General features: G+C 35.6%; 1 protein-coding gene across 2 annotated transcripts in view; it reads left to right on the top strand.

Annotated features, from left to right (window-relative positions):
* The window catches only part of CHM (CHM Rab escort protein), a 225664-nt gene that overhangs the window by 99732 nt on the left and 113116 nt on the right, over positions 1-12816 (top strand). For both annotated transcript variants that reach the window (XM_020889377.2, XM_070461954.1), the window contains exons 5-8: positions 5774-6161; positions 7809-7925; positions 10482-10602; positions 12315-12540. In XM_020889377.2, the coding sequence (XP_020745036.2) occupies positions 5774-6161; positions 7809-7925; positions 10482-10602; positions 12315-12540 (852 nt within the window). The remainder of the gene's footprint in view (positions 1-5773; positions 6162-7808; positions 7926-10481; positions 10603-12314; positions 12541-12816) is intronic.

The raw sequence follows: 12816 nt of genomic DNA, 5'->3' as shown, positions 1-12816 counted from the left end.
GTGGAAAATACACAAGTCCCATTTCATATTATCACTTTTCATTTTTAATGTTGCTTAATGGCAATTGTGCTGTTACATGGTTATGTGGCCAAAGAGCTTTCAACATGTGATCTCAGAAAAACCTAAGGACACATGTTTTGAATTGCCTGTTGACCTCTGGGAAATTTAACAGTATCTTACATTTGCTTAATATCTTATGTTTGATTAACCTTTTAGCACTCATGGGGCTTCCCTTGTGGCTCAGCTGGTAAAGAGTCCGCCTACAGTGTGAGAGACCTGGGTTCAGTCCCTGGGTTGGGAAGATCCTCTGGAGAAGGGAAGGGCTACCCACTTCAGTATTCTTGCCTAGAGAATTCCATGAAGAGTCCTTGGGGTCGCAAAGAGTCAGACACAACTGAGCGACATTTACTTTCACTTTAGCGCTCGTGGAAAATACTCATATATTTTAGGTCATTAATCTTACACTAGCCTTATGAAAGTTAAGGTAAATGAATGATCTTCCATTTCATAGATGGGGAATCTCAGGGATTAAATGACTTGCCTGTTACCTACTAAGTAACAGATACAGAACTACAACTTTACCCACTACAGTTTCCTAAATCTGAAAATCTTGACATTAATGATATCATCCTTCGTTCATTATATTTAATTGAAATTACTAGATTATAACAATATATAGCATGATATTTTATTTCTATTTTTTAAAATTAAATTTATTTTCTTTTTTTTTTACTTTACAATATTGTATTGGTTTTGCAATACATTGACATGAATCCGCCATGGGTGTATATGTGTTCCCCATCCTGAACCCCCTTCCCACCTCCCTCCCCATCCCATCCCTCTGGGTCATCCCAGTGCACAAGCCCGAGGACCCTGTAACATGCATCGAACCCAGACTGGCAATTCATTTCATATATGATAATATACATGTTTCAATGCCATTCTCCCAAACCATCCCACCCTCGCCCTTTCCCACAGAGTCCAAAAGACTGTTCTATACATCTGTGTCTCTTTTGCTGTCTCACCTACAGGGTTATCATTATCATCTTTCTAAATTCCATCTATGTGCATTAGTATACTGTATTGGTGTTTTTCTTTCTGACTTACTTCACTCTGTATAATAGGCTCCAGTTTCATCCACCTCATTAGAACTGATTCAAATGACTTTTTTTTAATGGCTGAGTAAAGTTCTATTGTATATATGTAGCACAGCTTTCTTAATCTGTTTGTCTGCTGATGGACATCTAGGTGTCTTCCATTTCCTGGCTATTATAAACAGTGCTGTGATGAACATTGGGGTACATGTGTCTCCTTCAGTTCTGGTTTTGTCGGTGTGTATGCCCAGCAGTGGGCATACACCTTTGTCGGAGATAAGGTATCTATAGGTGCATGGATTTGCCCCTGGGCTTTCTGTTTTGTTCCATTGATCTATATTTCTGTCTTTGTGCCAGTACCATACTGTATTGATGACTGGTTTGTCGTAGAGACTGAAGTCAGGCAGGTTGATTCCTCCATTTCCATTCTTCTTTCTCAAGATTGCTTTGGCTATTCGAAATTTTTTTTTTGTATTTCCATACAAATTGTGAAATTATTTGTTCTAGCTCTCTGAAAAATACAGTTGGTAGCTTGATAGGGATTGAAAGGAATCTATAGATTGCTTTGGTTAGTATACTCATTTTCACTATATTGATTCTTCTGATCCATGAACACAGTATATTTCTCCATCTATTTGTATTCTCTTTGATTTCTTTCACCAGTGTTTTATTATTTTCTGTATATAGGTCTTTTGTTTTTTTAGGCAGATTTATTCCTAAGTATTTTATTCTTTTCATTGCAATCATGAATGGAATTGTTTCCTTAATTTGTTTTTCTGTGTTCTCATTGTTAGTGTATAGGAATGCAAGGGATTTCTGTGTGTTAATTTTATATCCTGAAACTTTACTGTATTCATTGATTATCTCTAGTAATTTTCTGGTGGAGTCTTTAGGGTTTTCTATGTAGAGGATCATGTCATCTGCAGACAGTGAGAGTTTTACTTCTTCTTTTCCAATCTGGATTCTTTTATTTCTTTTTCTGCTCTGATTGCTGTGGCCAAAACTTCCAAAACAATCTTGAATAGTACTGGTGAGAGTGGATACCCTTGTCTTTTTCCTGACTTTAGGGGAAATGCTTTCAATTTTTCACCACTGAGGATAACGTTTGTGGGTTTGTCATATAGAGCTTTTATTAGGACGAGGTATGTTCTTTCTATTCCTGCTTTCTGGAGTGTTTTTATCACAAATGGATCTTGAATTTTTTCAAAGGCTTTTTCTGCATTTATTGAGATAATCATATGGTTTTTATCTTTGAATTTGTTAATGTGGTGCATTACATTGATTGATTTGAGGATATTGAAGAATCCTTGCATTCCTGGGATAAAGCCCACTTGGTCATGATGTATGATCTTTTTAATATGTTGTTGGATTCTGTTTGCTAGAATTTTGTTAAGGATTTTTGCATCTATGTTCATCAGTGATATTGGCCTGTAGTTTTCTTTGTTTTGTGGCATCTTTGTCTGGTTTCGGTATTAGGGTGATGGCGGCCTCATAGAATGAGTTTGGAAGTTTACCTTCCTCTGCAATTTTCTGGAAGAGTTTGAGTAGGATAGGTGTTAGCTCTTCTCTAAATTTTTGGTAGAATTCATCTGTGAAGCCGTCTGGTCCTGGGCTTTTGTTTGCTGGAAGTTTTCTGATTACAGTTTCAATTTTCATGCTTGTGATGGATCTGTTAATATTTTCTATTTCTTCCTGGTTTAGTTTTGGAAAGTTATACTTTTCTAAGAATTTGTCCATTTCTTCCAAGTTGTTCATTTTATTGGCATACAGCTGCTGATAGTAGTTTCTTACAATCTGTTGTATTTCTGTGTTGTCTGTTGTGACTTCGCCTTTTTCATTTCTATTTTTGTTGATTTGATTTTTCTCCCTTTGTTTCTTGATGAGTCTGGCTAATGGTTTGTCAATTTTATTTATCTTCTCCAAGAACCAGCTTTTGGCTTTGTTGGTTTTTGCTATGGTCTCTTTTGTTTCTTTTGCATTTATTTCTGCCCTAATTTTTGATATTTTATTTCTTGACATTTAAAATGTTATTCTTTACTTGTACCTTTCTTATTGTAGTGCTTAATGTGTCAATTTTAATGGGGCACTTTTTGTTAAATGAACCCAGACTTTTTAAAGACTATTGTTCTTTCTTTGCCTTGTTGTTTGTGTTTTTTACAAATGTTTGTTTGGTTTATAAATTTTTTGATAATATATTTATACCTCCATCTTTTGCATGTGTGAAACATTGATTCATCATGTGTTTACTAAATATCACATCTATAGTGAAGTACAGTAGGTATTGTGAGAGGCACAGAAGAATATATGTTAGGCTCTTCCCTTAAGGAAATGAAAATCTAGTTGAAGATAAAGTAAAAGTTGAAGATAAACCAAAGGACTGTTTGAAACCACACGTGTGTACTATGGTACATGGAGTAGCAGAATGATGATTGTGGTTGGATTAAGGAAGACTTCTTCAAAGTGAAATTTAGACATTTTCTTAATTGCTGCAGTATGTAATTATTTTTGGGAATGAGGGATTTGTGATATTATGGGAAGTGGGAAGAACAGACCAAAAGAAACAGTTTGGTTCATTTCACTGAGACGTGTTCAACTCTGTGACCACGTGGACTGCAGCACACCAGGCTTCCATGTCCATCACCAACTCCTGGAGCTTGCTCAAACTCATGTCTCTTAAGTCGGTGATGCCATACAATCATCTCATCCTCTGTCTTCCCCTTCTTCTCCTGCCTTCAGTCTTTCCCATCATAAGGTCATTCCCACTGTGTCAGTTCTTAGCATCAGATGGTGAAAGTATTGGAGCTTCAGCTCCAGCATCAGTCCTTCCAATGAATATTCAGGACTGATTTCCTTTAAAATTGACTGGTTTGATCTCCTTGCAGTGCAAGGGACTCTCAAGACTTCTCCAACACTACAGTTCAAAAGCATAAATTCTTTGGCACTCAGCCTTCTTTGTGGTCCAGGTCTCACATCCATACGTGACTACTGGAAAAAACATAGCTTTGACTAGATGGGCCTTTGTCGACAAAGGAACGTCTCTTCTTTTTAATATGCTGTCTAGGTTGGTCGTAGGTCTTCTTCCAAGGAGCAAGTATCTTAATTTCATGGCTGAAGTCACCATTTGCAGTGATTTTGAAGTGCAAGAAAATAAAGTCTCTCACTGTTTCCATTGTTTCCCCATTTGTTTGCCACAAAGTGATGGGACCAGATGCCATGATCTTCATTTTTTGAATGTTGAGTTTAAGCCAGCTTTTTTACTCTCCTCTTTCACTTTCATCAAGAGGCTGTTTAGTTCCTGTTCACTTTCTGCCATAAGGGTGGTGTCGTCTGCATACTGAAGGTTATTGATATTTCTCCCTGCAATCTTGAAGAAACAGTTAACATGAGCCTAATTATGGAGACTTTTGAGTTGACAAATTAGGATTTAAGAGATTCCATGTTGGAAAGTAGGTGAGATGAGACAAAAGATAGTAAATAAAAAAGGTGATTTTGTTTAGAGACTGATAGAGGAAGATTTTATAGGGGTAGAGTTGAAATTTGATTTAAGAACTGCTGTTAGTTCTCAAGCAGTCAATTAGCAGATGTTTATTTCCAACAGCCTATCATGTAGAAGGCAAGTTTATTGTTGAACAGTAGGGCAACTCAGTGAAAATGTAGGTTCTGTAGAGGATAAAGCACATCATGGAAAGATAATGATGCACACTGAACAGGAACCATTTGTGTCAATCAAGGCAATAATGAACTGAGAATGTTAACTCTAGTAGTAATATTGGAAGTGGGGCTTCCAGTAAAGTAATAGACATTAATTGAAAACAGAAAGAATCAATTCACAAAGATCCTATTAGATACCACATTGTGATATGTCAACGTACACTTTTATAGCAGTTTTTTAGCTTTGTCACACCTCAGATAATGGTAATAATCTGTTGAGCATTTATGTGCCAGGCACTGTACCAGGTTCTTCACATATGATACCTCATTTAATCTTCAAAACAACATGGTGAGGTAGTTGGTATTATCTCTACATTATAGATGGATAATTTGGGTCAGAGAGGATTAATAAATTTATCTACATTCACAAAGTTATCTAGTCGTAGAGTCTGGGTTTGAACCTCAATCTATTTATTCTGAAGGAAGAGCTTGTAAACACTGTGTTGATTTGTTTCTAAAGTTCAATTCCCCTGTTTGCCTTAACTTCTTAAAAAATATACATGTGATTAATATATACATACATACTGTATAGCACTCAGTAGTCTGTAATATGGGGAAAAATCTGAAAAAAAAATGAATATATGTATATGTATAAGTGAATCACTTTGTTGTACACCTGAAATTGACACAGTATTGTAAATCAACTATACCCCAAGATAAGCAGAAATAAATAATAAAAGTAAGAATCTGCTTTTCAGATACACATACACATATGACATGCCTGCTGATCCCTGAAATCTTTATGTATATTTTTTCAGATCTTAATATGTTTCGTATTGTGTCAAAACCTAAAAAGATGGATGTTTAATGTGTTTGTCATATAAAGCAAGACATCCACTGAATTTGATATAATAAATGAGGTAAAGAAATAAAAATTGCCATTAAATGTTAAAATGATATAAAAATGTAGCCAAGTACAATTATCACTTTTATTATTGGTATAGATTATTATTATAATTTCTCATCAGTCAGGATTTGCATGAAGATGTTGAAGAAGCTGGTGCACTACAGAAAAATCACGCTTCTGTGACATCTGTGAACGCCACGAAAGCTGCAGATTCTGCCTGCCTGCCTACAGAAGATGAATCATTAAGCACTACAAGCTGTGAAATACACACAGAACAAACTCCAAGCAGTGATCCAGAGAGACCCCTAGAAGTAAATGATGTTCAAGTGACAGGGGAAAAAGAAAACGACTGTGATGATAAAACTTGTGTGCCCTCAACTGCAGAAAAGGAAACAAGTGAAAATGTGCCTGTGGCTGAAGACACAGCAGAACAGCCAAAGAAAAATCGGATTACTTACTCTCAAATCATTAAAGAAGGCAGGAGGTTTAATATCGATTTGGTATCAAAGGTAAGTAACAGTTTTGCCCATCTTATCATACAACAGTACTAATTTCTAATTGATTGAAAATAGCATCTGAGTCCATAAACCCAATTTTCATTATTTTATTATCTGAAATGTAGAACATTTATTTTATAAAGACATGGTATCTGAAATTTATAGTTCTATTAAAAGATTCTTTAAACCTAGGTTAAAAACACAAAAATGCTCACTGCTGTATCACAGGGTTACTTCTGTATTGGAGCATGTACTCCACCCAAATATTTTCCTATTACGTGGACACTATGAATTCTATCAAGAAAACAAGTCTAATGAATCTAATTACGGGTCCATGTTATTATGGTCAATGTATTAAATAAATTTCTTTTTAGCCCTTATTTATATAGTAACTATTTTGGCATCTGTATAATGATGAACATTTTTAATAACCGATGCATTTCAAAAATCATTGGTTCAGATGTGAGGGCTTTGGAAGATAATTTAATAGTAATTAGGGCAGGGAGGTTGGGGAGGATGCTATTTTCTTCAGTTTCTTTTTTTTTCCCATTCTTACCTCTAATGTTAGCTCAACATGAATTCAGAGGTTGTCCCTGAGTCTTTGGAGCATACAATGTTGCACGGGGTTTATAGGATGCAAGGCAAATTTAGTGCAAAAGAAGAGAAAACACTAGTAAGATAAAATATAATGGCCCCAAAAGGTTATGATACAGGACTGGGTAAAAGTAGAGAGACCAAATACCATGAGTTGAGGGCAAATGATGAGACATTGGAAAGAAGTTGGAGAGGGTAGTGAATAACATCACACTAGGATTTTTAATTTAGTGTGCTCTCTTGAAGTTCCAAGTTATAAAGAGAGGAACTAATGCTCCTCACATTTTGCTTATCTAATCAAATATCCTCATCCTGCTGATCTCTTTGAACCAGATGCTTGAAAATATGAATATCTTTTTACTACTCATTGTTTCTTTCTGATGTAGGTCTCTGTGCCTGACTCTGCCTAGGTCTGAGTTGGCTACTGCCTTGGTCCTTCCTCATATTTCTGAACTATCTAGTCCACCTAATTTGATCCTGTCACGCTTTGAAATTCACCATTCTTTCCATGTTACCTTGGCAGTTAGTTTCTGGGTGGAAGTTTAATCATAGCTCACCCATAGTCTTCTTGTCCTCATGAGCAGGAAAGAGTTTTTTTTTAAAAAGAAGAACACTGAAGTAGTAAAGTAAGAAATAGGTTTTGTACTGAAAATTTCATTTTGAATTAGTTACTTGGATTTTAGAAATTAATACAGTATATATGCTGGCTGATACTTTATATATGATGTAATGTTCTTAGCAGAGTCTGAAGAGGTGCTTTATAATTAAACATATTAATATGTATGGATATTCACATTAACTAGAACAAACAGGTGTAAGAGCCTTTTATCAGTTTGGGTCAGTTGTGAAAAAAACTTTGGATTCCAGAATTATTTGGATTTTGAATGTCAGATAATCAGTTGTGAACCTGTAATAAATTATGTTATGTGTTATAATATTAACAGGTAGAATACTTTTTACAAATAATGTAAAATATAGCAAAATTATATATCTTTATTCTGTTTTTATCAATTTTTCCACTATTTCACCTTTTATTTCATTCTCTAAAATATTTTCTTTGTACAGCTATTGTATTCTCGAGGATTGCTGATTGATCTTCTAATCAAATCTAATGTTAGTCGATATGCAGAGTTCAAAAATATTACCAGGATTCTTGCCTTTCGAGAAGGAAGAGTGAAACAGGTACTGTGCTGAGCAAGGATTACAACTGAGTATGAGTTTAAGTTGCTATGGTTTGTTTGGGAAACTAGTAGTAAAAATGTTAGTTGCTTAGTAGTGTCTGACTCTTTGTAACCCCTTGAAGTGTAGCCTGCCAGGCTCCTCTGTCATGGGATTCTCTAGGCAAGAATACTGGAGTGGGTAGCTATTCCCTTCTCTGGAGGATGTTCCCAACCCAGGGATCAAACCTGGGTCCTCCCACATTGCAGAAGTGTTCTTTACCTTCTGAACCACAAAGGAAGCCCCATTTTGTTTGGGAAGGATAAGCAAATAAGATTGTTATTTTCTTGGTAAAGCAGCAAATTTGAATGCAGAGTTCCAAAGAATACCAAGGAGAGATAAGAAAGCCTTCCTCAGTGATCAGTGCAAAGAAATAGAGGAAAAGAATAGAATGGGAAAGACTAGAGATCTCTTCAAGAAAATTAGAGACACCAAGGGAACATTTCATGCAAAGATGGGCTCAATAAAGGACAGAAATGTTATGGGCCTAACAGAAGCAAGAAGATATTAAGAAGAGGTGGCAAGAATATACAGAAGAACTGTACAAAAAAGATCTTCACAACCCAGATAATCACGGTGGTGTGATCACTCACCTAGAGCCAGACATCCTGGAATGTGAAGTCAAGTTGGCCTTAGAAAGCATCACTACGAACAAAGCTAGTGGAGGTGATGGAATTCCAGTTGAACTATTTCAAATCCTAAAAGATGATGCTGTGAAAGTGCTGCACTCAATATGCCAGCAAATTTGGAAAACTCAGTAGTGGCCACAGGGCTGGAAAAGGTCAGTTTTCATTCCAATCCCAAAGAAAGGCAATGCCAAAGAATGTTCAAACTACTGCACAGTTTCGCTCATCTCACACGCTAGTAAGGTAATGCTTAAAATTCTCCAAGCCAGGCTTCAGCAATACGTGAACCATGAACTTCCAGATGTTCAAGCTGGTTTTAGAACAGGCAGAGGAACCAGAGATCAAATTGCCAACATCCGCTGGATCATCGAAAAATCAAGGAGTTCCAGAAAAACATCTATTTCTGCTTTATTGACTGTACCAAAGCCTTTGACTTGTGGATCACAATAAAGTGTGGAAAATTCTGAAAGAGATGGGAATACCAGACTACCTGACCTGCCTCATGAGAAACCTGTATGCAGGTCAGGAAGCAACAGTTAGAACTGGACATGGAACAACAGACTGGTTGCAAATAGGAAAAGGAGTATACCAAGGCTATATATTGTCACCCTGCTTATTTAACTTATGTGCTGAGTACATCATGAGAAATGCTGGGCTGGAGGAAGCACAAGCTGGAATCAAGATTGGTGGGATAAATATCAATAACCTCAGCTATGCAGATGATACCACCCTTATGGCAGAAAGTGAAGAAGAACTAAAGAGCCTCTTGATGAAAGTGAAAGAGGACAGTGAAAAAGTTGGCTTAAAACTCAACATTCAGAAAACTAAGATCATGGCATCCAGTCCTATCACTTCATGACAAATAGATGGGGAAAGAGTAGAAACAGTGGCTGACTTTATTTTCTTGGGCTCCAAAATCACTGCAGATGGTAATTGCAGCCATGAAATTAAAAGATACTTACTCCTTGGAAGGAAAGCTGTGATCAACCTAGACAGCATATTGAAAAGCAGAGACACTACTTTGTCAACAAAGTTCCATCTAGTCAAGGCTATGGTGTTTCCATTGGTCATGTATGGATGTGAGACTTGGACTATAAAGAAAGCTGAGTGCTGAAGAATTGATGCTTTGAACTGTGGTGTTGAAGAAGACTCGAGAGTCCCTTGGACTGCAAGGAGATCCAACCTGTCCATCCTAAAGTAAATCAGTCCTGAATTTTCATTGGAAGGACTGATGCTGAAGGTGAAACTCCAATACTTTGGCCACCTGATGCGAAGAGCTGTCTCATTGGAAAAGAGCCTGATGCTGGGAAAGATTGAGGGCAGGAGAAGACGGGGACGACAGAGAATGAGATGGTTGGATGACATCACCTCAGTGATGAACATGGGTTTGGGTGTACTCCGGGAGTTGGTGATGGACAGGGAGGCCTGGTGTGCTGCGGTTCATTGGGTTGCGAAGAGTCAGACTGGACTTAGCAACTGAACTGAACTGAACTGATGGTTTTTAACAAATGTAGATTGTAAGAGATTGCCAATTAAAATGTCTAATGTTAATCTTCTCATAATTTATTCTGTAGCTTGCTGCTCATGTTGAGAAAGTGTTAATTTCAGATAACATTGCTAGATTTGAGCTGTCATTTGTTCCCAGTTAGGGGTGCCATGCCGGTGGCCTTTTAATAGCATAAGGAGCAACTTGGCAGAATTAAGTAAGGGAACTCACAAGTTAATTAGCTCTGATGTCAACAGAGATGCCATTAGAACTGTTGGAAAGTAACATCAAACAGCCTGACTAGAAAGGAAATAATAATCTTGTTATACTTAAAGGGAAAAAAAATGTCATTTGGAATACTTGTATCAGTAGGAAGCAGTTTCTTAACTTTTAAATCATATATTTTAGGTTCCTTGCTCCAGAGCAGATGTCTTTAATAGCAAACAACTTACTATGGTAGAAAAGCGAATGCTAATGAAGTTTCTCACATTTTGTATGGAGTATGAGGAACATCCTGATGAATATAAAGGTATTGTTTTTTAATAAATTTGTGTTCTTACATTATTTTAGATTCCTTTTATTATAATATGCTTTCTCTGATTTAGTGAGCCACTTGCTATGCTTTTAAATTATTTTTATTTTGCATGATCCAGTAGGTTAGCCTCTGGCAACAAGTACCTGTTTAAATTTAAATTAATTAAAATTAAAATTTAGTTATAGTACCCACACATTCAAGTGTTCAGTGGCCACACGTGGCTAGTGGCTACTAATGGTACTATGCAGCTATGGGACATTTTCATCATGACAGCAGTCTATGATGTTAATTTTTATTCTTGCTAATCAAACATTGTTATCAACTGGTTCTTCATAGATAATACTCCTTTTTCTTCATCCAGTTTTTTTAACCATTTTTTAAAAATAGAAGTATAGTTAATTTATAATTTGCTAGTTTCAGGTGTACAGCAAAGTGATTCAGTTTTATATATATATATATATAGACACACACATATATACACATTTTCAGATTCTTTTCCATTATAGGTTATTAAAAGATATTGCATACATTTCCATGTACTATACAGTATATCCTTAATTATCTATTTTACATATAGTGGTACATATATCTTACTCTCTCTGACCCTCATCTATTAATTTATCTGTCATTTAAAGATTTGTATATTTTATTCATTTCTCAAGGATCACTTTTGCTTGGAATATTGAATTATATAATTTGACTGGTTAAAAGGAAGCTAGATGGTATGGGTGGGATCTCCTGGATTAGGAGAAGATATGGTTTCTAATCTTGGCTTTGACCCATCTCACTGTGTGATCTGGGGCAGTTACTTCAAAGTTTGTTGAAAGTTGAATACACCACTTAAGTATCAAGAGTTTTGCACTTAAAAGTGCATTGAGCTGAAAAAGTTATCCAAAATAAGAATATACTGACAATTAACTTGCAAAATTGAGAAATAGGACAATTTTTTTTTACTATATGGAATATTCAAAGTCTAACTCTTGTTCTTAAAGTTTCAAGTCCATTTGTTACTGCCAGATTTTTTTCTTCATAGTAGCATAAACTTATATTCTGTGTCAGTTTTTATAGTTTTTATTTGTTTATATTCTAAAAAGTTTTTCTCTTCCACTAACAGCTCAGTTACATTTTTTTTTCTGTTCTTGGTTTAAAGTAATAGTATTTAGGGGATCGTTATGTTTTGAGGTGAGATTATAAGGCAGTGGGATTGATACCACTAGCCATACAGAAATTAGTTTCTTTACTTTTTAGTCATAGTTCACTGTTCCAAGTTTTAGGAAAGAATGGCAATTCAAAAAAGTCAAGTACTAAAAAGTTACCATTAGTCATATTTAATATTTCAAAGTGTAATCACTGACATTAGTCTGCAGTTGATAGTAAAGTATGATTATTGACAACCATGGAAAGCTATTGTGATGGTTAATGAATTGTTTAATGCTTTTCTAATTTTTTGAATCCATAAAATACTAACAACAGAATCATCATTTAAAGCTTAAAAATTGCGTCATCAATCCAGTTAGGGTAGTGAGGTTGTTCCTAGTTTTTTCCCTCTAAAATCAATGGTCTTGGTCCAAAATGTAGTAATACTACCACCAACTATGTCCTTTGCTAAGTGTTTTAAGGAAACTTGATCTCATTTTTGTACAGTGCTTTTAAATGGAAGTTTGGTTCTGATTTTAACTGATAAATTTTCCTCTTTCTTTCCATAGACTTTGAGGAAATTACATTTTCTGAATATTTAAAAACTCAAAAATTAACCCCCAACCTCCAATATTTTGTCCTGCACTCAATTGCAATGACATCAGAGACAGGCAGCAGTACCATAGATGGTCTCAAAGCTACCAAAAACTTTCTTCACTGTCTTGGGCGATATGGCAACACTCCATTTTTGTTTCCTTTATATGGTCAAGGAGAACTCCCTCAGTGTTTCTGCAGGTAAGATAGGCATTGGTTTTCTTATCTCTTCTTAAAATGATACTTGAATAACAGATGAAAATTAGAAAGACAAAAATGAAATTTAGTTAAGATATAGTATATTCAGACATACTATTTGTTATTCAATCCACCCCTCCCCTCTTTGGCCCTTGCTAATTCATAGGCTGAAGCCTAATGAATTCATGTTCATCTTTTTTTATTATTATTATTTATTTTAATTGGAGGATAATTACCATACATTGACATGAATCAGCCATGGATGTACATGTGTTCTCC

Source organism: Odocoileus virginianus, chromosome X (genome assembly GCF_023699985.2).
Source record: "Odocoileus virginianus isolate 20LAN1187 ecotype Illinois chromosome X, Ovbor_1.2, whole genome shotgun sequence".
Classification (NCBI taxonomy): Eukaryota; Metazoa; Chordata; class Mammalia; order Artiodactyla; family Cervidae; genus Odocoileus; species Odocoileus virginianus.
Note: the sequence above shows the minus strand (reverse complement) of the source record. Positions and strands in the feature narration are given on the sequence as shown.